Source organism: Macrotis lagotis, chromosome 8 (genome assembly GCF_037893015.1).
Source record: "Macrotis lagotis isolate mMagLag1 chromosome 8, bilby.v1.9.chrom.fasta, whole genome shotgun sequence".
NCBI lineage: Eukaryota > Metazoa > Chordata > Mammalia > Peramelemorphia > Peramelidae > Macrotis > Macrotis lagotis.
Genome location: NC_133665.1, coordinates 59,833,448 through 59,859,878, shown reverse-complemented (window position 1 = coordinate 59,859,878; position 26,431 = coordinate 59,833,448). Strand labels below are relative to the sequence as shown.

The following is a 26,431-nucleotide window of genomic DNA, read 5'->3' as shown; positions in this document are numbered from 1 at the left end:
AAGGTCTTAGTCTTCTGAGGCCATCCCTGAGTCAGCTGTCCCATGATGGGGCTGAATATCAATACATGAATAAGAGGAAAGGTAAAAGGCAAAAGCCCTGTGGTACTGAAGAGGGAGCCCTAGGCACCTAAAGCTGAGGTAGTTACTTCTAAAAGGCATGCCAAAAGGAAGGTGTGAGCCTCTGGGAGCCAGGCCAGGTGTGGCCAGGTGGGGATGCCTGGAATGAAAGTGCTGGCTTGGACTAAGAAGGACAGGGGCCATTCTGACCTGACCTGGGCAGGGTTTGACCTGGCTGAATGTGAGATGCTCTCTAAGATGCTCTCCCCCACAGACTGAGGGGGTGGACCCTGGAGTGGTTGGCAAGGTCTGGAGATTGCTTTAGTCTCCTTTTCTTGCTGAAAGAGCTTGGGGTCTTCTCCCCGCCCCCCAGCACAGCTGACCACAAGACTGGGCCCACAGAGAAGTTTGGTAGCTATAAGTGGGGGGAAAAAACACCAAATGGTTCTTACTGTACTGTTGACAGCTGCCATGTAACTGGCATCAGGATCGATGTGAACTGAATTCACAGAAACCTCGGGTTCAGGAATCAGCTGTTCGTTGTGGTCAGTTTTCAGGTCCCAGATGTGGATAGCGCCGCTCTGGTCACCCACAATCAGTTCAGCCTGCAGGGATGGTAGGATTAGTCTCTGATGTCCTCCAAATGACCCAAAGGTAAGCCCTCTGATCCCCATGCTCAAACTGACATCTAAAGGACTGAATCAATGGACTGGACTTTTATCTCTTGCACAGGTTATTGGCTTGATTTCAGTTGGATTCTATTTTTAACTGACACAAAGCTTTCTGATCACATCGTGCTGCCTTGGCTCACTGTATAGGTTTGGTACTTGGACCTTATCCTGCATCTCCCCCTTTTATTCTCCTTTACTTACTGATGTCTCCAAAAGGAAGTCATTAAAAGGGAAAAGCAGCAGACCTGCTTAACACGTCCCACTCACTCCTCTTCACAAGCTCTTGAGAGTCTGACTCCAAGAAGCAGGTATAGAGGAATGAATATCTATCCACCTGCCTCCTCAGAAAAGCTCTCTGTCACCTTCTCCTGCCTAGAAAAGACTTAGACTCACAGAGCCCCACAAAACCCATCTTTGAGAGGAAACACCTCCAGCAAGCAGCCCACTGCAGGCAAGTGCACCGGGCCCAGAGAGCTCACTTATGGTTGCTGTCATGAATAGAGGAGGTTCTTGGCTGGGTATGGGGGCAAGCAGTCGCACAGAAAAGCAGGTTACCTGGTTGGGATGCAGACACACACAGTTGATGGGCGCATTCACTTGGAAAATTCGCTGGCACTGGAGATTCCGTGACCTGGCAATTAAGCACAAACTCACATTGGTGCTTAGGGCAGTGCCAAATGCACCAGCTTACCTGGGGGCTGAGTCATCCTGACTGCTGACCCTGAGTTGCCAGAAATTCCAGGCCCCTGAGAGCCATCGGCAGCCCCTCCAGGCCTGTCAGTCATTGGGGAACTGAACTGGCTTCTGGGGTTGTGGCAGCCTCTTCACTCTAGGGAGGAACAGTTGTTTCTCACTTTAATTTATAGGATCTAAGCAGGTGGACCCTGAACAATACTGTTTGAGGTACAGGAAAAATCTGCAATATGTGCTCCTCTGATCCTGGGACAGAATTGAACTGGGCTCACCTTCATTCCTGGTTTGCCCAGATTGGCTGAATTATTTCACTTCCTTATTCTTCAAATTATACCCGGCTTTCTTTGGCCACCCATTACCCAGGTGAGACAGGTGTTCCCCAGTCCCTGGGTTAGCACCTAAGGTCCCAGATCCTGGCCATGCTGTCCTCTCCTCCTGTGTACATCCAGCGGCCGTCCTCATGGAAGCCCACCGAGGTAATGTTCTTGCTCACTCCATCATAGTTGATGACAGGGTTGGGGTTATTGGAATTGAGATCATACATCCGGATGTGCTGGTAACCTAAGTGGGCACAGGTGCACTAGTTACACTCTTACCCTGACCTCTCAAGACTAGTGGTAAGAGGCCAGGGTGAGATAGACTTTCCTGAGATAGCCAGATGGTAACAAATCCCTGAAGACAAAAGGACTGACAGCATGATTTGCCCGGAACAGGGCAGAAGGCATGTACCAACATATCTCTCATACCAGAACAGAGAGAAAAGAACAAGTTATCCCCCTAAAAGTTTCAGGGTTTTATGCTGGGTCATGGATTCCCTAGGGGACCTTCCCACACTCCTCTCCATCTTACCACAATAAGAGGAATCAGCATGAAAAAGTTTTGTAGTGCCTACTCCCAGGCCAGCTGAGTAGCACAAATAGGACCTGGGAGGTGGCAGAGTTTCCTGTATGAGAGTCCTGGCACTGGTATCTCCTCTCTTGCCCACCTCAGTATGAAACCAGTGGCAAATTTTTGAAACACTTAGATCCCTAAACCTTAAGAGTTGCTGCTTCATGCTACAATACACAGCCCACCTCTGCTGTGCCAAAAGTATGACTGAAATGAGCCATTTCAGGTTGATTACATTGGGGTTTGCAGGGCCTATCACTTTCTGGTGGGAAGTCAAGAAGCCCCTAGCTGAGCGGGCACTGATCTGGCTTGGTGTCAATCCCGGATGCTCCCTCTTCCCATCTGGTCCTAAGTGGGTACCTGCGGCAGCAATCATGCTTCTGTCTGGGGTGATCTCCAAGGCATTCACTTGCTGGATCATTGGGTTAAGGTGACTGAGGACAGAACAAAGTATGTTATAACATTTCTTGAGTTCTCAGACTGCTCATTAAGCTACTTAGAAAACCAGACTGTGATAAGAAAACTAGAAAAGCCTCAGGATCTAAGACAGGTGGGGAGGCTGAGCAGGAGGTTCAAAGAACACAAAACACTTCCAGGAGTCAGGGTTCTCATGGCCTAAGTAGAAAGGTCACTGCCTGGCAGGGCCTTCCAGGTCTCAACTTAAATTTGCTCTACCTCTCCAACTCCCCCCCACCCCCAATGTGGTTCTTGCCTTTCCCCCTCCTCTGACTCCTCAAAACCCCCTTCCTACAGGAAACCTTCCTTCCATCTCTCAAGAGGCAATGAAGGGAGTAGAAAGGGACTGGAGAAAGTCAAAGATTAGTACAATATCTGGTACACAGCAGGTGCTCAAGCAATGTTTATTGACTGAGACTAACTCAGTTCTAGTATTGCCTCTGCCATTAGCTTGATGTATCTCCTTGGACAAGTCACTTCTCACTGGGCCTCAGTTTTCTTCTCTGTAAAATGAGGAAAAGACAGGACTGCATGATTCCCTAAGACCTCACCAACTAAAACTAGAGTCCTAGATTTAGAGTTGGAGGACATCCCCCAGGTCACTGAGTCCAACTGCCTTATGAATGAGGAAACCGAGGCACAGAGAGGCTAAGTGGCTTGCCTAGGGTCACACAGCTCATAAATGTCAAAGATAGGCTTCAATCTCATGTGTTCCTGACTCCAAGTCAACACTCAGCTGCCTCAATAACACAGTAAGCACTCCCTGAGGAAGGACCCCTTATCCCACACCAGCTGATCTGGTCCCACAGGCCAGGCCTGAGCCCCAAACCTGGGTGCCCCACTCCAAAGGATACCGAATCTTGGTGCTGCACTGTGCGAGTACATATTCCACTGTGTGCCTGCCAGAAGCGTACGGTGTGGTCATAGCCAGCTGTGGCAAGGATGACAGGGTCGCTGCCCACGGTCCCCTGGGAGGTGTTCATGATTAGACCCTTTAAGAGAAGCTTGCACAAGGACAGAACACTGGAGCTGAAGGGAGATGGTTCACTCTCAAGAATAGTCACTTAATCAACTGGAGTCTTGGCTTCCTCATCTGTAAAATGGAGAGAAGAATGATCATAATAGTCTCTCAATACCAACATTATTATTATTATTCATATCCACGTCTACTGATCTTCTCTCACTACAAGCTCTCTTTCATGTTCATAACCCTAGTTATTATCTTCAACTCATCCTTCACATCTGATCAGTTAAAGAATTCCAACAATTTCACTTCTGCCATTCCACTGTCACTACTAGTATAGGCCTTCATTAGGACCCACTTGGAAACTACAATCTATGTTCCTCATATCCAACTTCTTCCCTCTTCAATATGTCCAAAACTGCCAGAATTCTCTGTCACACAAAAATCTGTCACTCATCATGTCAAAAACATTCAGTGGTTCCCTAAAGCCTATCAAAGTTTTTAATTTTAATTTTTATTCTGAATTTAATACAAAATAAAATGAACACTTCCATATATATGTATTTATATAGTAGAACACATGTATGTAGTGTAAATATACCACTGTAGTTGTTTTTCTTTTAAAGAATGTGATAAATTCAACATGAAATTTTCAAAACTATATTGTTTATTTACAATTCCATCTTTCTTTTCTTGTTCGTCTCTGTGCATTTTTTCCCCATAAAGATCTATATCATTATTGGTAGGTAGTGTCAATAGACAATGAACTGTATTTAAATGATGTATAAGTGATAACTAGATAACTACTTTAATCAGGAAACCAGCAAGTAACTATCTATATATTTAAAATATTGCTCTTATTTGAATCATTCCTTATGTAAATCAATCAATCTGGGAGGAAAAAGCCTGTAGGTAACACTGAATATCTATTTCAAGGTAAAATCTTCTGCTATCCTCTCTTCACAAGTTTTTTTTTCCTAGCTTGTACTAAGGCTCTGACATTAAAAGGTAACCCCCCAGCCTCAGTCTTCAGCATTAAGTGGTCTTAGTTTCTAACCAGGACAAACAGTATAAAGCTTCACACAAGGTCTCAGGGTTTGTCTGAGGGTAGCCAACATCAGTTAAATTTAGAACCAGTGACTTGTGCAGAAATAGAAGCAATGGGATCCATCTGATATTAGCTGCAATGCCAAAGTGAGTACAAGAGAAATATGATGTCCAAACTAAGTTCATAGAAGTAGTAATATCATCACATACTTTCTGACAAATTTTGTTGTTTGGTTATTTCAGTCATGTCTGACTCTGTGATTCCATTTGGGGTTTTCTTGGCAAAGCTACTGGAGTGGTTTGCTATTTCCTTTCCCAGCTCATTTAAAGAAGAAACTGAGGCAAACAGACTTATTTGACTTTCCCAGAGTCATACAGTAAGTATCAGCCAGATTTGCACTCAGGAAGGTCCAACCCTCCATCCATTGCACCATCAAAATGTCCACTTTTGATAAGCACAATCTCCAAATTCTGATCCACCATTAACATTGGTGTACAGCTGGAAGGATCTAGGCCTGTAATCCCCTGCAAAGTTATTCCTAGTCAACTTTGACTTGGCACTCTTAAAGGGCATCTGGTGATCAGCAAGGCAGCTTAAATAATAACAGCTGACCTGATATTTGCTGGTCGAATCAAACCAAAGTTAGTATTGCAGTCAAGGTTTATACATTCCTGTTTGCATCAAACTCTTTTTAACTGTTCTTATTCTTTCCTGAGTTGGCTAAGAAGGTAGTCAGATTTCAGCCCCAGACCTTGGTAAATCTGATCTGCTCTATGAACATTTCAGTTTTCTAAGCATTTTATCAAAGTTCCAGTTTTTGGTGAAAATCAGACCAGATTCACATCATTTGTGTTTGCCTTACAACGTCTTCAACTTTACAATGCTTATTAATGCAGATGAACCATATAATAAGAATTCTACTCCATTGAAAAACTTTGTTTTCACATCCAATTTCTCCAATTCCACACTAAATCCTTTGTTGAAAATATTTCTGGCAGTCTTGACAAGTTCAGCATGTAATGAAAGAATACTCACTGCCTAGGACAACATGGAAAAGTCTCAGGAAGGGGGTGATCTGGTAGTTGTGCAAGGATCACCTCTCTTCTGTGCTTAAAAAAAAATTCAGTAACCCTCTTATTTTTGCCAATCCTATCCCTAACCTTTCTCTGCCAGATGGCTACTCCTTCTCAATTTGGGGGAAAAAAAGAAAGAAAAAAGAAAACAAAACTCCATTTAACAAATATACATAGTTAAAGAAAATAAAGTTCTACATTGGTCATTTTCTTTCTTTTTTTTTAAATTTATTTAAGGCAGGCTAGGTGGTCCAGTGGATAGAGTACCAGCCCTGGATTTATTTTGTTTTAGGTTTGTTTGTTTGTTTTTCAAGGCAATAGGATTAAGTGGTTTGCCTAAGGCCACACAGCTATTAAGTGTCAGAGGCCAGATTTGAACCTCAGGTCCTCCTGACTCCAGGGCCCATGCTCTTTCCACTAGGCCACCTAGTTGCCCCTACAATGGTCATTTTCAAAAATGTGTCTCATTCTGCATTTTGAGATCATCAGCTCTCTTATCAGAAGGTGAATAACATCTTTCATCATTAGTAACCTGGAATTGTGTTAACTGATTAAGCATTAAGTTTTTCACAATTATTGTCATCTTAATATTATTATTAGTGTATAACTTATTCTTTTGATTCTGCTCATTTTACTCTGTTATCAGTTCATATAAGTTTTCTCAGATTTCTCTAACATCATCTTTTGTCATTTCTTATAACATTTCATTATATTCATATATAATAATTTGTAAAATTATTCCTCAATTGATAGGGAACCTCTTAAGTTTCCTGTTCTTTGCCATCAAAAGAAGAATTGCTACAAATATTTTTATACACATGGGCCCTTTTCTTCTTTATTTGATTTTTTAGGGATATAGGGATATAGGCCTAGGAATGCTATTGTTATGTCAATGGGTATGTACATTTGGAGACTTTGGAGGGGGCACAAATTGCTTTCTGGAACAACTGGATCAATTCACTTCTCTATCAACAATGCATTAATGTTCGTGGTTTCCCATAGCTCTTCCAAGAACTGTCATTCCTCTTTTCCATCTTTGCCAATTTTTTTACACACTGTTGTTGATAGCTTAGATTTCTTCCACTGAAAACTGCCCACTCATCTGACAATTTATATCCAATAGGGGAAGACTCTTGGGCTTATAAATTTGAATGAGTTCCTTCTATATCTTGAGCATGAGAGCTTCCTCTTAAGTACAGTTTAAAATTCTTTAGCCTTGAATTCAAGGCTCTCCATAATATAGTGCCACCTGATCTCTTGAGTCATAAATTATTCTCCGCCTAACATTCTGCCATCTAGTCAAAATGACCTTATCTTTATCTCTTGTACTTCTTTCTTCTTATTTAATCTTCCAAGTAACAGATTCCATATTCCCTTGACCAGTAACAGCCTTCTAACTAGGACTCTTACTACATTTTGTTTCATAATTCTCAAATGCACTGTAAATCTTTGTGTCCCATTCCTCTACTAGACAGTGACTTGTCTGCATTTTGGTATGTCTCACACTTAAGTCAAAGTTCATTATATGAAGGGATCTCTAGAAGCTACCTCTTGGGGAAAGGCACCTCATCTCTGATAGTTTCAAGGTTCCCTCCCATCATTTTCTGTGAACCAGGAACTCCTAGTTTCATGCCAGTGACTACATCTCATTTATCTTTGCCCCCCCCACATCCAATAAAGTGATTACTTCTGAGAGTCATGATTTCATTTGTATGTGTCCCCTTCACTGAGATAAACAATAACCATTCTATGCATTAGCAGACAGTCTCAGTGAGTTGTTGTGGTCAAAAATATTCATCAGATTCAAGCCAATAAACACTTATTAAACTTAACTACTATAGGTAAGTTCCTCTGCTAGGTACTCTGAATACAAAGATAGAAAACAAAACATTCCCTGGTTATATTCTACTGGAGTGGGGCGTGTGTGTGTGTGTGTGTGTGTGTGTGTGTGTGTGTGTACACCAATGCAACTACAACATGGACATAAGGACATAGATAAGGAAATACTCAGCAATATGAGGGAGACAGCACCAGTACTTAAGAGAACAAGAGAAGACTCTGCAGAGGCCTTAGCACTTAAAGTGGTCCCTGATGGAAAAGGAGGATTCTGAAGGTCAGGCATGAGGACAGATTCCATTCAACTAGTACATGGAGAAATGCAGAAACGACTATCAGTTCACTTTGGTTGGAGTAACAAGAAATGCTGTCTAGAATAAGATCATGGAGTTTGTATCTTAATTCTCAAGGAAAGAGAGGTCCCTTGAAAATTTCTGAGCAGGGGAGTCCCATGGTCAGTCCTGGCTTTGGCCACTGTGTGAAAGATGAATGGGATGGGCAGAGGCTAGAATCAAGAAGATCTATAGTCTGCACAGAGAAGCTGATGCACACAAGAGAAGGACTGGAGGTAGAACTAAAAGGATCACAGGAGCACAGCTTTAGAATGAGAGGAGCTTCCAAAGCTATCTTTACTGATGAGGAAAATGAGAGTCCCTGGTAGTTAAGGGACTAGAAGAAGGTTGCAGACACAGTAAGTAAGCAGTGATGAGATCCGAACACACATTCTCTGACTCCAGAGCCAGGTGCTTTCCATTGAAAGATGGTGACTCAGGATTTGGCAACTGCTTAGATATGCAGATAAAGAAGAGGAACAAATTTGCAAACTTTGGTACCAGGAGTAGGGAACCCTCACAAGAAAAAGGGAAGTCCAATTTAGCAAAGCATACTCAAGACTTATGTAAGCACAGATTACAAAACACTCTTAAAAAATAAAAAGCAACTTAAATAGTTGGGAGGGATATTCAATGGGGATGGTTGGGCCACCTCAGTATGACAATATTGATGATACTATCTAAATGAAATCACATAATTAGTGTCACACCCAAACTACCAAAGATACTTTACAAAAAGCAAAATAACAACAAAATTAATTTGGAGTTGTAAAAAGTCTAGAATTTCAAGAAAAATATTGGAAAATATTTTTTTAGGAAATTTTTTTTTTAGGAAAGAAAGGAGAAAAGTAATTCTGCAACTCATATTAGCAATAATCACCAAAACCATTTGGAAGTGGTTTTAGGGATAGAAAAGATTATCAGTGGAATGGACTAGCTAAGGAAGAATCAAAAACAATTGTCAAAGTATAATTCCTATAAGTTGTTACAATTATTCCTGCTCAAAGATCATAGATGTTTCTTAGTTATTGTGAGGTATGAATATGTCCTCCTTAGATTCTGAATTCCACCCTCCTTAATCCAGAAGAGAATTGGTCCTTTAAGATTTGAGAAGAACACTTGCCCTGCCCTCCTGGTGCTTAAACTCAGGCAAAATAGCATTGTAGAAAGATGGTTCTTTTTGATATCAAATAACAGAATGGTCCTCAGGCAAGTTTAAGGCTTTGTTTACTTATTATGTAAATTCTGTTCCTCTCCCCTAGTTATTGTATAAATTTTCTGATCTCCCTCTGCTTCCTGTGGTCATTACTAGATGGGCCTTCACCTGACATTAAGAGTGAATTCCAGAGAATAAAACTGCAAGTCTAATTTTTAAGTTATGTTATTTTAACTCTATGTTTTAAGGTTCCTATAATTTTAGGTTTAATAATAATGGTGCCAGTTGGTTGTGGACTTAGGCCTGTTTGTACTCAATGTGCTTTTGGAAAGGAAAGAGGTCTGTAAAACAGGTTCTCAGTCTGTTACTTTTAAATCTCAACTCTATTCTGAACCAGTGTTTTAAGTTGAGGGATGTGGGGTTAGACAATTTTGATTTGGAAATGGAATACACTTTTCCTCTGGACAACACCACAAGAAGGGATCCCTAGAAAACCAGGGCAGATTGAGCTTGGCACAAAGAGCAGTTTGTCTGGAGGTGAGTTTGTGTTACTTTTCAACTCATATGCTCTGGTTTTGAACTGTTGTTTTTCTTTTGAAGTTGAATCTCTCTCTCTCTCTCTCTCTCTCTCTCTCTCTCTCTCTCTCTCTCTCTCTCTCTCAAGGCAAATGGGGTTAAGTGGCTTGCCCAAGGCCACACAGCTAGGTAATTATTAAGTGAGACCAGATTTGAACCCAGGTACTCCTGACTCCAGGGCAGATGCTTTATCCACTGTGCCACCTAACCCCCAAAGATGAAATTTCTGAGATTTTTACCTTTGATTTTGGGGATTCTCAAAGGTTGGTGAGAATTGCCTAATTTTTAAGTAGCCAGGAGGATGCTGCAGACAAATTCCTAGATCTAAATGGGGCATTTCTTTGGTGAAGTGCTTATATCTCTGTCACTTTTGTTTGATGAACTTTAAGGAGTTTGTTCAGGTTTTTTTTTTTGATGTTGTCTATGTCTGTGTTGTGTTTTGAGGATCCTCTAATGTGAGAGCAATGGGGGTTTTCCCTGGAGTTCAGGCACCTCTCTGGTTTGAAAAGTCTGATTCAGTTTGTGTGTTTTGTAAGTGTTTGTTTTAAATTGTGTGTTTTGTGTAGTGCAGGCAGAATGGAGCTCTCAGCTGTCTTGGCCTGGTCAGGTTTGCTGGCATGTCTCTGTGTTCTGATTGGCAAATTTCCCTCTTCAAATTGGATCTTTTTTCTTTTCCAAAAACTCAACAATTTGGTGCCACAGGACATATCTTCCTGAAAATCACGTTGCTTTTGGAGAAGAAAAGGTTCCATTTTTCTCTTCATAATTTACATTCTGATCTGACTGGCAGGGTTCTCTCTGTTTTTCTCTCCCCCCCTCTTTCCAAAGCTGCTGGTGAGCAAGCACCCAGTGAAAGATTGAAGTCCCCTTCCCTTTACTAGCTAGAAGTGAGTCTCCTAGTTGAACAATTTGCTCTCTCTCTGAAAATGAGTGGTTTTTTTCCTATGATTTTTTTCTTTTCTTTTAGTTGTTAAATGGGGGGGGGGAGTTAGATTTCTCTCAAAATAATGAGGGTCTTGTTTTTCTTTTTGAAAACTGGCCCATTCAATTCTTAAACATTGTTGCAGTCTCTCTTCCCCTCTGTGGCTCTGTGGCTTATCTTATAAGATAGGATATGCTTCCCCCGCAGCTCTTCCTTACTCTTCACTGGCGCCCCAGAGAACTGAGAAGAGATTACAAGGTTTCTTGGGGTTTGGAGGTGGGTGGGGCTAGGCCAGAGCCCTAAAATCTTGCAACCCAGGATACCAGTACTCAATCTTTGTTTTAATAAAAATTATCTCTCTAGTACTGGTTTGGTGAGCTTTCATGAAATATTCAAATGTTGGTTTCAAAATTAAGAATGCAAACTGAAAATCTTATTCTGATATTAACTTTCAGTTAGAAACTGCAGAAAGGATTTGCTTTTTTTTGTTTTTGTTTTGTTATATTGAGAAAAAAAATAGGAATATATATCAGGGGTTAAGGACCTATAAATCCAGATTTGATTTAATCCAAAATTTAGTTCTGAAGAAAAAAGGACAGGACTATCTAAATTAAGAAATATTAAAGCTATACAATTTTAAATTAGATAAGCATATATGGGTTATTTTTCCTGTGCTAGGATTATTAAAAGACATTCTCTCATAAACTAAAATTGTTGATCACAAATAGTGTATCTGGTCCTAGAGTTATGGCTCTTTCTGGGTTTTATCCCACCAATTTTAATTGGCTTGATCAATAAACTTTTGGTAAAGTACCTAGTCCCTCCCTGATAAGGATTTCCCAGCATAAGGCAAGCCCTTTTAACAAAACAATGAATCCTTGGGCTAGCCTGAATGGATTAAATTTTTGAAATACTGGCCCTCTGCTACATGCCCTTAATTACCTCATCTCTGAACTGAATATTTGGGTTTATTTTCAATAATTTAAATGGGTAATGTAATGGAAAATCTAACCCTGTTGCAAGAATACCTGGGTATAGAATTCTGGCACTCCATGCACAAAATGGGAGTATAATTGTATAATTATAATTGTCAAGCTTGCTTCATCTATTTATAAATTAAGGTGAAGATATACAAATCAGTCAGGGCTATTCAAATGAACCATCTATGCAGGATTACTTAACATTATGATAAAAATTTGTAGAAGTTCCTTTCTGTGGAAAAAATTTTCATCTGTAAGTTAACTCATTGTAATATATAAATCTGATATTAATATCAGCTATGTCTAACTTTGATTAATGAAATCAGGGACAGGGAACCTTATATATTTTCATTATGTTACTGTTTTTATCTAATTTGTTGTCATTCAATGGCCCAAGCAAAAAAATTATCATATGTGTAAGATTCAATTCTTGAAGAATCTTATTTTCATTTGAGAATGAAGGACATATTTGGGTAAAAATACGTAAAATCATAAGGTTAAAATTAAGAAAACCTCTATGCTATTTTGAGATGAGACTGAAAATTGGCCTTCTGAGTCCGAAATCCAGGTATAAAGGAAATTTGGTGAACCAATGACTGAGGCCAGCAATCATATGAGGTTCATGGATATTTGTAGGTGACAGACTCACTGAGAAAGGCTGAGGAAGTGATTTTGTTCAACAAGTTCTGAGATTAGACTTTCCTAACTCATTTCTTAAATATGACATTTGGACATGTCTCAACTGGCAGATTTGAAATCTGGCTCAAGGCATTTGCTCATCTACCTAGTCTTACCTGGAAACTGTATCTAAATGAAAAAAGGATAATTGTCCTTATGTCTTTTGGTCCTTCTGGTAAATTCCTGTAATCGTGATAGGTGATCAGTATTAAAAATTTTTTTTTTCAAAAAGAATACATTTTTTTCTTTTTCTTTCTGATTCTTTTAAACATGGGCAAAAAGGTTACTGATTTATAAACCACCTACTAAATAAACACTTCCAAAAATGATTATTCTTATGGGTTGTTTTTTGTTATAGAACAGCATCTTACAAATGGGAGAAATAAAGTAATGCCCAAGTACTTTAAACTCGATTGTAAAAAAATTTGCTGTTTTTTTAATTTTCTATATGTAAACCAAAGCCTCTGTGTGATAAATGGTAAATCAAAAAGGTTCCAAAATCATAGGTTTTGGCCTAAAATTTATGTTGAGACATTTTCTTTTATCAGAAAAGAAGATACATACAAATAACCTGAATGTACTTAGAAATAGTCTGGTCATCTACAGACTCCTGGAGATACAAAAGGCATCAGATGTATCCAGAAGAAAGAAGAAATGAACTAGAAGTTTATATTTGTAAGTGATTCTATCAAAGGGGACCTTTTGATCTTTGTGACTTGACCTTGACTCTGTAAATGCAAGGGGGCACCCCCCCACACACACCTTATGTTTGTTGTCTATAGCTGATTTAATGATATCTTTGATCAAAGTGGGGGAAAACATCAAAGTATAGTAATTACTTTTAAGTTTTTACAACTATTCCTGGTCAAAGGTCAGTGTTTCTAAGCTAGTATGAGGAATGGAATGTGTCCTCCTTAGACTTTCATAGGAAGACTTGTTCTGCCCAACTCAGTCCTGAAAAGAATGTTCTTTATGATTTGAGAAGAGCACTTGCCCTGCCCTCCTGGTGCTTAAATTCAAAAAAATGTTACCTCCCTCAGGCAAAATAACATAGTGGAAGGATGGTTCAGTTTAAAGGTTTGTCTACTCATTATATATAAAACTTTATATCTAATCCATATTTTTTCTAATATGTCTATTTTAACCCTCTTTTAAGATTTTTATCATTTTTAGGGTTCACAGGGGTTAAAGGACATAAACAGCTTTCAAAATTCAAAACAATTGGGAACAATTTTTGGCTTTCTGCAAAGGAGAGTACCATCTGTATCCAGATAAGGAGCTGTGGAGTTTGAACAAAGTACAAGGACTATTCCCTTTAATTCGGAAAAAAAAAACCCAGATGTCATATGGTTTGATCTGGTTACCTCTGAGAATTCTGTTCTCTTTAAGGATATGATTTCTCTCTCATCACACCCAATTTGGATCAAGGTACAACATGGAAACAAAGTAAAGAGTGCTATCTGTGGGGTGGGGGTGGGGGGAGGGAAGCAAGATTGGGGGAAAACTGTAAAACTCAAATAACATCTTTAATAAACATTCTATTGCTTTAAAAAAAATTCAAAACAATTGCCAACCATTAACAATTACATGAAAGATAACTTCAGTTTACTACTAGTAAGAGAACTACAAACTGAAGCAACTCTGAGGTTCCATCATCTCACTGACAAACGAGTAAGGAGTAAAAGAGAGAACTGTCAACACTGGATGGGTTGTGGGCAGCCAGGAACACCAATAGGTTGCTGAAAGAGGTGAGGTAGGTCTAATTATCCTGGAAAGTAATATGGAATTATTCAAAGAGCATGAATAAAACAGGCACATCCTTTGAGCCAGAGTCTACTGCTGCTGGGCATATATCCCACAGAGGTCAGAGAAGAGAGGAAAATGCTCTACATTTTGTGGCAGAAAATAACTGGAAATAAAGTAGATAGCTGGAGGATGTGTAAACAAATGGTTATATGAATGTAATGGAATATTATTTTATCCAAGGAAGTACAGAAAACTTATACAAACCGCGATAATTAAACAAAGCAGGAACAGGAAAACAATATAGTCAATAACTACAACAAGGCAAATGAAAAGAACAAAACAGCTGAAATCAAATGCTGTGAAACTACAACAATCAAGATTAGCCCCCCAAAAGAGATATGATAAGGCAGCAGATTATAGATATAGAATATTACAAATAACAACAAATTACTTCAGTGTTCTTGTGGATTTTACTGGTTTCTTCCCCCCTTTTATTCTTTGTTAAATAATGTTTGTCCTCCAATTCCAAAGAAGACCATGACTTCAGGGAAGTGATGCCATGACAAGCCCTTGAATTGGATTTGGGGGAGGGGAGCTGTGCTAAGTCACCAGCCTCACTTTCTCCTCTAGAGCCATCTGAGTCCAGTGGCCAGATATGAATCAGGATGACTGGAGATGGACCTGGATGTGAGGCAGGGTTAAGTGACTTACCCAAGATCACACAGCTAGTAATACATCTCTAGAAAGAGAGAGATGAGTGATACATGGTAAAGTATTGGCGATATAAAAATTAATATTTATTTAAAAGAAAACTAATCCAACAAAACTGAATGCTGGATAATCATAATGACCTTGAAGAAGTGATGAGCAAAAGGATTTCTTTTTTTCTGAATAAATAGGTAGGGCAGGAATGAGTACAGACCTTGACTCCACAGATCTGTTGGTGAACTGATTGTTTTCTTCTTTTTTATTACAAAGGACTGCTTCCTGGGTAGGGTACTAGGAAAAGATGTATTTAGAAATAAAGGTCAGATAGAAACAAAAGTAGCAATGGAATTTTTTTTTTGAAGAAATAAGGACATTTAGAAGAGTCAATTAGGAGGAAGAAGATAATCAATTCTCTTTTGGGCATGTTGAATCTGAGATGCCAGTAGGACATCCAGACAGTGGAGAGCAAGCAGCTGGAATAGTGTTCAAAAAAATACATCCAAGCTAAATCTCTAGACTGGGAAATCATCTGTGCAGAGTTGATGACTGAATTTACTGAGCAAAAGGGCAAGTATAGAGAAAGAAGAGGTCCAAGAACTAAATGATAACCATACCTAGGAGGTGGAAAATGCACTACAAGAAGCTTAACAATATTTGTTAAACTGTGTGATCGAGAAAAGGAAACTAGTTTGGTAGGTGTGGAAAGAACTTTATTATAGAAATCATGGGAAGCTCAAGTATTCCTACTAGCCTGGTCTCTCTTTTTTTTTTTTAAATTTATTTAAGGCAATGGGATTAAGTGACTTGCCCAAGGTCACACACTAGCTAATTATTAAGTTTCTATGGCCACATTTGAACTCAAGTCCTCCTGAGACCAGGGCTGGTGCTCTATCCATTGTGCCACCTAGCTGCTGCTTAGTTAGTCCCTCTCTTTTTAAGAAATTTAGTACTAGACTGAATGAGATCAATTCCTCTGTGATGGAAACCAAGGGAATGGGGCTGACAATGTCAAAAATTGCAAGGAAAATAAAGGAGGAAGAATACTGAGAGAAAACTAAGAATTTGACAATTAACTGATCACTGATAATCTTGGAAATAATAAGTTTCAATAAAAGGTTAGTAGTGAAGTCAGATGGCTGAAAAAGAAGTAGAATGCAAGAAATGAGTTAGATGTTATTTTTCAAGGAGTTTAGATTTAAAAGGACAAGATACAGATCAAAAGCTTGGTGAAAGAATGGTGAAAAAATGGGCATGTTTATGAAAAGCAAGAGAGGAATCAATATCGGGGAGAGACTGATTATGAGGGAGGAGTGTAGAAGGTTAAGTTCCCTGAAGAAACAAGGAGAGGTGGACAAAAATTAAAAACTGGCCTTTACAAAGTTAAGGGCCCCATCTTATTAAAGAGACTAGAGCAGAAAAGGAGAGAAAGGGAGGAAACATGGTAGAGGAATTTGGTGACATAACCCAGGGAAGAAGCTCATGTGCTTTCTTATTGCTTCTAGGATCCACCACGAAGTTTTCTGTCTGACACTTAGAAACCTTCCCAGGAGGGCTCCAGCTGCCCTATGATTCCTCTGCAAGTACTCTGCGGGGAGCTGCCCCTCTACCTCTCCCAGTCACGCCCTTATCTGGGCCATCCTCCTCTCTGCCTCCTTGAATCACAAGCTTCCTTGTAAGCTTGGTCAAGCATGTACTAAGATATGAAGTTTTCCCCAGAGCCCTCCTCCCAGCTCATGTCTCCTCCCAGGAAAATACCTGGGATTTATTTTGTGTGTTTGTGTATATGTATATATAATATATAATCTCTCTCTCTCTCTCTCTCTCTCTCTCTCTCTCTCTCTCTCTCTCTCTATATATATATATATATATATATACATATCTTTTAAATACACATCTATGTGGATATGGTATTAACTTTAATCAAATTTGAACTTTTGAGTTCAAAGACAAGGATTATTTCATTCTGTCTTTGTACCTCTTCCCCCTAATCTGGTGCCTGGCATAAATTCTATGCTTAGTTAAAAGCTGATGAAGTGTTGAGGTAGATGTGGTAGACAATTTTTCTTATAAAACAGGAGCTTGGGTCCTCTTCTGAAAAGGACAGGAGTAAGGGCAGCATAAGACACTTGAGGAAAGAGAAAGTTTGGGAGAAACTTGACAGGAAATGCAATCTCACATCAGTCAGGAAAGAATTGAAGGACTCCTATGCAGAAGTGAAGGCCCTGTGGAAATTAGGTAACATAAATTTGGCATAGATCCAGATGGTGGTTGTACAATTTCATCTACTGACATTTAACAAGACTAAAATTTGGCAAGTCATGAGTGGCAACAGGACAAAAGGGGAAAGGATTCAGATATAAAGGACAGTGTATAATTGAACAGGCTAACTGTACAGTCTAGATTTCAAAGGAAGAAAGTGAGGGATCATGACCTGGACTGAAAGAATAGATGAAGAAAAGAGGCTCAGGGGTCACAGTGAAGGCAAAGAACAGATTTAGGAGGAATGAAGCAAAAAGAGATGATATAATAAAAAACTGTAAAGTAAGGAATAGCAAAGGAGCAAGTCAAAGGTTAAGCTAAGACTGAGAGAATGCCTCCTATGGTGAACAGCAGAGTTGAAGAAGTAAGCCATGTGAGTTGGAAGAGGTTGATGAAATAGAAGAACAATGTGTTTGATGAGAAATAAACATGTTTATTGAAGTACCCAAGTATATGGGAAAGGACTGGAATGGAAAGGAAATCCATATATAGGATATTGAATTCTTGAGAAAGGAAGAATTAGTTGGAGACTAGTAAATATGTGCTGCCTCAGATTAACTTAATCTTACAGGAGTAAAGTTTATCAAGTAATGGAAGTGGAGGAAAGGTCAAGAAGTATTCCTGTACTTTTTTTGTGACACATTCTGTTAGGATACACAAGAAAAGCATTCAGTAGAGAGAGTTCACTAGAGCTCTACTAGATAAAGTGAACTTTGTTAGTGACAACACAGGGGTACTAGGCAGAGCAGAGGATAAGGACCAGGAAAGGGGCAGCTGAGGTGGATGAGATAGAGCTGGGGAAGGATGTGCATGCTTTACCAACTGTGGTCTTGATTTTGAAGAGGAAGAGATAGAAGTTTGCTGAACAGAGAGGATAGGGCAAAGAACAGCTAGATGAGCTTCCATTCTCTAGCTTCCTGTGACTGCAAAAGAGAGTATCAGATTTCTCAATCTTCAACACCAGGGAAGAATGGGGTAGAGAAGGAAAAGAGATCAGGTTGAGCATCTGAGTCAGTTAACAACTGGTGCTTGAGTACCCAGGTGAACTCACACTTGATGCCAATTTCTTTGCAGTAGTCCAAGATAACAGAAGAAGAGTAACCAGAAGATAAGCTGTTGTGGACAATATACTTGCTTCCTGTCTGACTTGTGTCTGTGGCCCTGGTGGTGAGAGGTTGGGCTGTTGGGTATATGATGCTTCAGTGGTCTAAAGGAGCATTTGCTTTTCTCAGATGAAGCAGAAGGAAGATTGGTTTCCTGCACAAGGATGAATCCAGATCCAAGTGACCTGTTGTGAAAGTGTGAATGGCTCAATGCAAACATATACTCCTTACTGGAAAAGCTACTTAAAATACCCATAAGATGACATTCTGCTCTATTAATCCATAATTCAAAACTGACCAGTACAACAAATAACTTAAGAAAAGTGCAAAATCCCTGCCAATGGCAGCCCATCCATAGACAAGAAGAATGACTGATATACAAACATCAGACTTATTGCCTTCTGCTTTTGCTTAGTTTTGACCACTTAAAAAAATAAACTTCACAACTGCTGAAGGAGGATGAGAAATGAGGGAAGGTGAGAAATTACAAACAAAATCTGCCTTGGGGTGTCCAACTTCACTTATACTAGGCACAAAACACAGTGCTAGGTATTAGGGATGAAAAGATACAATAGGGATGAAAAGCCCTTAAGGAAGTTTATATTCTAAAGAGTGATTAAAAAGTCCACAAAAAATAATTAAAAGGTAATTTTCAAAGAAGGGAAGTTTACTCTGAGGGCATAGCAACAAAGCTGAAAGCAACCTTGAACGAAGAAGTAAGAAAACAATGCATTGTAGGCACTGGGAAGTGACCTGTGCAAAGATAGTTCAGTTTGGCTCAAATGCAGATCATGTGAATGAGACTAATATATAATAAGCCTGGTTTGGGCCAGAAGGTCAGGCTAAGAAATTTTGATATTATCCTAAAGTGACCAGGGAACCATCGAAGATGTGTGAACCTAGGAGAGACAAATGGTCAGAACTATTCCTTAGATAGCTATGTGGAAGATGAACTAGGGACGGGAGAGACTGTAGGTAGGGAGATCAAGTAGGAGATTGATACAATAATCCAGGTATGTATACAGTAATCCAGATATTGATACAATAATCCAGATACACTCATGCAACTGCCAGGAACTATATCATCACAATTACAAAATATTTTTCACACAAATAAAGTCAACTGGCAAAATATTAATTGCTCATGGGAAGGCCAAGTCAGTAAAATAAAATGATAATTCTACCTAAATTAATTGACTTATTTGGTGTCAAACCAATCAAACTGCCAAAAAAATCATTTCATAGAGCTAGAAAAAAATTAAAATAAAATTCAATTGTAAAAACAAAAGTCAAGAAAAGCTAGAGAATTAATGAAAAAAAAATTGAAGAAAGGTAGCCTGACCATACCAGATCTCAAACCATATTATAAAGAAGTAATCATCAAAACAATATGGTATTGGCTAAGAAACAAAGAAGTATCTCAGTAGAATGCAGTAGTCACACAAGACTAAATGGTAAAAAACCATAGTAATCTAGTGCTTGATAAACTCAAAAACCTCAGCTTTTTGGACAAGAACTCATTATCTGACAAAAACTAGGAAAATAATATGACAGAAATTAGGTATAGACCCACATCTTATGCCATATACCAAGATAAAATCAAAATGGATACATGATGTAAACATAAAGAATAAGACCATAAACAAATTAGGAGAGCAAGGAATAGTGTAACTGTCAGATCTATGGAGAAGGGAAGAATTTGTGACTAAACAAGAAACCAAGAGCATTATTAGATGTAAAATTCTGATTATAATAAATTTAAAAGGTTTTGATCAAACAAAACCAATGCAACCAAGATTAGAAGGAAAGCAGAAAGACAGGAAACAATTTTTACAGCAAGTGTCTCTGATAAAGGTTTCATTTCTCGAATATATAAAGCACTGAGGGGCAGCTAGGTGGCACAGTGGATAGAGCACCGACCCTAAGTCAGAAGGTCCTGAGTTCAAATTTGACCTCAGACACTTAATAATTACTAGCTGAGTGACCTTGGCCATTGCCTTGCAAAACAAAACAAAGAACTGAGTCAAATTTATAAGAATACAAATCATTGCCCAAATGATAATTGGTCAAAGGTTATGAACAGTCAGTTTTCAGACAAAAAAAATCAAACTATCTAGTCATGTAAAAACTTGCTCTTAATCATTATTGATTGGAGAAAGATGAGTTAAAACAACTCTGAAGTATCATACCTATCATATTGGATAATAATACATAAAAGGAAAATAATGAATATTGGAAAGGAACACTGGGATACTAATGTACCCACTGATGGAGCTGTGAACTAAACCAATCATTCTGGTTTGTTTTTTTTTTGTTTTGTTTTTATGCAATGCAATGGCATTAAGTGACTTGCCCAAGGGCACACAGCTACACAATTATTAAATGTCTAAGGTCATATTTGAATTCAGGTCCTCCTGACTTCAGCGCTGGTATTTTACTGTGCCACCTAGCTGCCCTAATCCAATCATTCTGGAGAGCAATTTGGAACTTTGCCCAAAGTGCTATAAAACTACATATTCCTTGATCCAGCAATACCACTACTAGATCTGTATCCCAAAGAGAATTAAAAAAAAAGGGGAAAGAACCCAATTGCACAAAATATTTACAGGAGCTCTTTTTGTAGTGGCAAAGAATTAGAAATTCAGGGGAATATTCATTGACTGGGGAATAAATAAATAAGTTGTAGTATTTGATTGTTTTTTTTTTGCAAGGCAAATGGGGTTAAGTGGCTTGCCCAGGGCCACACCCCTAGGTAATTATTAAGTGTCTGTGACCGGATTTGAACCCAGGTACTCCTGATTTCAAGGCCGGTACTTTATCCACTACGCCACCTAGCCGCCTCATGTAGTATTTGATTGTAATGGCATCCTACTGTGCTATGAGAAATGATGAGTCTAGAAAGCCTTAAATGAACTCATCAAAAGTGAAGTGAGGAGGGCAGCTGGGTGGTGCAGTGGACAAAGTACCGGCCTTGGAATCAGGTGTACCTGGGTTCAAATCCGGCCTCAGACACTTAATAATTACCTAGCGGTGTGGCCCTGGGCAAGCCACTTAACCCCATTGCCTAGCAAAAACCTAAAAAAAAAAAAAAAAAAAAAAAGTGGAGGAAAACATTGAACACAATTTATAATACTGTATGATGATCATATGACTGTAGATAGCTTTGAATTCTTTGTCCGAAAACTACCTGTTCATATCCTTTGGCCATTTTATCATTTTGGGAATGATTTGCATTCTTTTTTCCTTTTTGCAAGGTAATAGGGTTAAGTGGCTTGCCCAAGGCCACATAGCTAGGTAATTATTAAGTGTCTGAGGTCGGATTTGAACTCAGGTACTCCTGACTCCAGGGCAGGTGCTCTATCCACTGTGCCACCTAACCGCCCCTGTATTCTTTTTTAAAAAATATTTTATTTGTTCTCCAATTATAAAAAATAGTAGTTTCTACTATCATTTCTCTTTTTATGTTTTTGCAAGGCAAATGGGGTTAAGTGGCTTGCCCAAGACCACACAGCTAGGTAATTATTAAGTGTCTGAGACTGGATTTGAACCCAGGTACTCCTGACACCAGGGCCGGTGCTTTATCCACTGCGCCACCTAGCTGCCCCTCTACTATCATTTTTTGTAGTTTTGAATTTTACATTCTCCCCCCCCCCACAGAAGGCATTCTGATAATCTTTATGTTGCTTCCATGCTATACAATGATCAAAATTGAATGGGTTGAGAGAGAAATCATATCCTTGAGGAGAAAATAAAGTGCTAGTGATAGCAAAATTATGTATTACATAAGACTTTTTTTTAAAAATTGAAGGTAATAGACTTTGATCTTTGTTTAAACTCTATAGTTCTTTATTTGGATATAGATGGTATTCTCCATTGCAGGCACCCTAAAATTGTCCCTGATTATTGCATTGATGGAATGAGCAAATCCATTAAGGTTGATCATGACCCCCATGTTGCTGTTAGAGTCTACGATGTTCCTCTAGTTCTGTTCTAATGATTTGTATTCTTAAAAATTTGACTCAGTTCTCTAAGTATTTGAGAAATGAGGCTTTTATCAGACATTTTCTGTAAAAACTGAATTTCAACCATTAAGGTGAATGACTTAGCTATTCTCAGCAATACAAGAATCCAAGACAATTATAAAGGACTAATGATGAAAAATCCTATTCACCCCCAGAAAAAGAATTGATGGAGAAAGAGATCAAAACATACTATTTTTCTGCTTACTCTGTTTTTTTCTGGTTTTTTTTTCTTAAGGTCTGTGTCTTTTCTCACAACATGACTAAGATAGTACTACTATGTTTTACATGATTGAACATGTACAATCTATATCAATTTGCTTACTGTTTCAGGGAGGGGGGAGGTGAGGAAAGGAAAGGGAAAATTTGAAACACAAAATTACTTATAAAGACAATTTTTACCTTTTTTTAAGTAATTGGGGGGAAAATCAAATATTTTTTGAAAATAATATCTTTATATGGATGAACTGATGCTGAATGAAATGAGCAGAACCAGAAAGATGTTACACGCATTAACAACAACATCATAGGGTAATGATCAAACATGATAACCTTGTTCATTTCAATAGTATAATAATCAAAAACAACAAAGACTTGTGATGGAAAATGAGCAGAACCAGAAAGATGTTACACGCATTAACAACAACAACACAGGGTAATGATCAAACATGATAACCTTGTTCATTTCAATAGTATAATAATCAAAGACAACAAAGACTTGTGATGGAAAATACCATCCATATCAAAAGAAGGAACTGTAAAGTTTTAATGAAGACCAAAGCTTATTATTTTCAAATTTTACAAGTTGTCTTATGTCACTTTTTTTCCCTCTTATTTGGATGATTCTTCTCATATGTTCAATATTGATCTATGTTTAGCATGGTTATAAATATAGAGATTATATTAGATTGTTTCTGTCAGGGGGAGGGGGGAGGGAGGGAGAAAAATTGTAAAACTCAAAACCTTACAAAAAAAAAAGATTGGTTAGCACTACCATTGCATGTAATTGGATAAACAAATAAAATATTTAAATTTTTTAAAAATGTCTTTAGTGACCTAAGATTATAGTTGATAAAACCAAAGAGAGGTCTTTAATATAACTCTCTGTGTACATATGTGTGTGTATGTAAGAGAGTGTGTGTGTGTGTGTGTGTGTGTGTACATATATATGTTGACTGATTTTAACTGACAAATTCTATTAAATATGATGGGTAAATGCATCATGCTTATGCAAAAAAAAGAAATTTAATTAAATATGAAATTTTGGTTAAATCATTAAAAAATATATTGAAACATCCTTGAAACCTGACATACTAAAATGACCAGAGGTTCAGATTGTTAAACTGGCTTCCTCATTGCCCTAAGTACAAAACAGACAGGAGAAACTGCAGGTGTTCTCTGAAATCTGGCTGGTGGAGAGCTTCACTGTATTTTATTGAATATCCTCCAGCTATGGAAGGATATGCAAAGTGCTTTTTAAAAACATCTCATTTGAACCTTGCAACAAACCTGGGAGATAGATGATAGTATTCTTGTTTTATAATGGAAGGAACAGGGGGCAGCTAGGTGGAGCAGCAGATAGAGCACTGGCTCAGGAGTCAGGAGGACCCTGAGTTCAAATCCGACCTCAGACATTTAATAATTACCTAGCTGTTTGACCTTGGGCAAGCCACTTGACTCCAATTGTCTTGCCAAAAAAATCAAACACCTAAGAAAACCCTAAATCTGACCTCAGACACTTAATAATGACCTAGCTTTGTGACCTTGGGCAAGTCAGTTAACCCCAATGCCTTGATAAAATTTTTAAAAAATTAATATAATTGAGGGAATTGAGAAAACCAAAAATCAGATGACTTGTCCAGGATCATAACAGTAAGTATGAGGCCATATATCAACTTAGATCTTCCTGACTCCAGACCCAGTTATTCAGTACTTAGCTCCATAGTTAAGTGCCTGTCTCATTCTGTTTCCATATTGAACCTGAACAAACAATTCTGACTTGAGTAAGGCCTAGTCCATATATACTCTGCTTCACTACCTATTTTTTCTTGAATTTTTGGTTTTTTTCCCCCAATTACATGTAAAGATAGTTTTCAACTTTATTTTCTGTAGGATTTTGAGTTCCACATTTTCCTACCCCCCCCCCCCCATCCCTGTAACATGGTTCCTTCTCACCTGCAATGCTTGGAATCTTTTTTTTTAGGTTTTTTGCAAGGCAATGGGGTTAAGCGGCTTGCCCAAGGCCACACAGCTAGGTCATTATGAAGTGTCTAAGGCCGAATTTGAACCCAGGTCCTCCTGACTCCAGGGCTGGTGCTTTATCCACTACGCTACCTAGCTGCCCCTTACATGGTCCCTTCTCACCTGCAATGCTCAGAATCTTTTATTTTTAGGTTTTTTGCAAGGCAATGGGGTTAAGCGGCTCGCCCAAGGCCACACAGCTAGGTCATTATGAAGTGTCTGAGGCCGGATTTGAACCCAGGTCCTCCTCGCTTCCCCGCATGAGGTCGTTCCTGGAGCCTCCAGAGAAGGAAGGAGCCCCCCTTCCCCCACTCAGAGCCCGGGGCAGCCCCGCGGTTCGCACTCTGACCGCAAGGGGGCAGCAGCCGCCTGCCGGGCCAGGGAATGGCGCAGCCCCGCGAAGCGCAGGCGCACAGCACGCAAAGGGGTGGGGGAGGGGCCGCCGCCATGGCGCATGCTCAGCCCGCTACAGCCGAGCCGGCGGGGCGGGGGTTTCGAGGCTCCCGAGGCGCCTCGGGCTCCGTCCCGGCCCCGGCTCCGTCCCGCCCCGGCTCCTCGGGGCTTCCCCCGCCCGGGCCCGCACGCCGCTCGGCCTGCCTCCCGAGCCCCCGGCCGCAGGGGCCCAGGCACCGTACCTCACTCACACGAGGAGCCCCGCTCCACCGGGGGTCAGGACGGCTGGCAGAGTCGGAGCGAGTCGATGGGCGGCGAGCCTGAGCACAGAGTCATCGATTGGATTCTTCTAGCTCCAGGGCGAAACCATGGGAGCACAGGGGCAGGGAAGCCGGGTGAAACCATGGCTCGGCGCGTGGGGGGGGCTGGTCTCCTTCGGACTCCCCGGGGCTGCCCCCGCGGCGTCTCATCTGCATAGTAATGAGTCATCTGGGCCCCCGGCCCCTCCCCCTCTTTCCCCATCCTCAGCCGGGCAGTGCCGACACCCCGGTGGCATTACCCGTCCCTGGGAGTTCATGGAGCAGCTTTTCCTCCCTCCTGCGGGGGGGGGGGGGGGGAATGCGAGCACGTGACCTCGGAGAGGCAATGGACTTGACCGCATCCCCCGCACATCCATGTCCTCTCATTTCGACTCGGCCTGGGCTCCTTGCAGGTGGATGGCTCCTCCCCCCACTGCAGCTTCACGCCCCCTCCCCGCCTCCCCCCAGGACCCACCTGCGGACTTGAATGGGGAGATTAAATGGAGGCCATAAATCACCCCCTCACCCACCCTTCTTTGCATCTCCTAGCCCTCGATTGAACCCCCCCTTCTCTCCCCAGTTATGCCATCCTCCGATGAAGGGCAACCCCTGGATCCCTATTAGATTGCCTTGCATCCGGCAAGCTGAGGTCACCCAGTCTCTTTTTTTTTTTTTTTTAGGTTTTTACAAGGCAAATGCCCACCCACAGTCTCTTAATTGATAAACGCCAGGGCTTGGATCTTATATTTCTATTCTTCTGGAGCTCTTTGACATCACTGGCCACGCCCTCCTTCTAGAAGCTTGCCCTGCTTCTCCTGCCTGTCATGAACAGTGTGTTCCCAAAGCCTGTCCTTTCTCTTTTCTTTCTATAATTTCTATTTGTCGATCTCTGTCTTTCCTTTTCCTCTTCCCCCTTCCTCCTCTCCTTTATCCTCCCCTTCTCTCTCTCTTTCCATACAGTCATACACACATGTTTATGTTACATATATATGTATGTATTTCCAGTCTCCTGAGACTTTTTAAAATTTTGTGTGTGTGTCCATGGTGCTCATCACAGTGCCTATTTTATAATTAAATGCCAGTAATTTCTTGTTGACTATTGACTGATATCTTTCCTGAATTTCAAGTCTCATGAACACCTAATTGCCCACTGAACCTTTTTTTAGGGCACTACCCCTTTCCTTCATCTCAGATTCAACATGTCCAAAATTGAACTCTTTGTCTTCTTACTACTCAAGTACCTAACCTTTATTGTTGTTCAGTTATATCAAATTCTTCATGACTTCATTTAGGGTTTTCTTGGCAAAGATACTAGAGTACTTCTCCATTTCCT

At 40.0% G+C, this 26,431-nt stretch overlaps 1 protein-coding gene and 1 long non-coding RNA gene across 3 annotated transcripts in view; one reads left to right on the top strand and one right to left on the bottom strand.

Annotated features, from left to right (window-relative positions):
- The window catches only part of MLST8 (MTOR associated protein, LST8 homolog), a 29,654-nt gene extending 4,471 nt beyond the window's left edge, over nt 1–25,183 (bottom strand). Inside the window, exons 1-6 of one of the 2 annotated variants that reach the window (XM_074197256.1) lie at nt 25,042–25,183; nt 3,620–3,858; nt 2,670–2,721; nt 1,820–1,982; nt 1,284–1,359; nt 510–662 (exon numbers count right to left, since the gene is read on the bottom strand). In XM_074197256.1, the coding sequence (XP_074053357.1) occupies nt 510–662; nt 1,284–1,359; nt 1,820–1,982; nt 2,670–2,721; nt 3,620–3,748 (573 nt within the window). In that variant the 5' untranslated portion in view covers nt 3,749–3,858; nt 25,042–25,183. Of the gene's footprint in view, nt 1–509; nt 663–1,283; nt 1,360–1,819; nt 1,983–2,669; nt 2,722–3,619; nt 3,859–18,094; nt 18,344–25,041 lie in introns of those variants that run through there. The other variant, XM_074197257.1, reaches the window with a different exon arrangement.
- Nucleotides 517–13,789, top strand: LOC141495665 (uncharacterized). Its single transcript, XR_012470826.1, has 3 exons — nt 517–711; nt 12,879–13,005; nt 13,504–13,789. It is a non-coding gene; the product is annotated as an uncharacterized LOC141495665 (long non-coding RNA).
- Nucleotides 25,184–26,431: the final 1,248 nt, after the last annotated feature.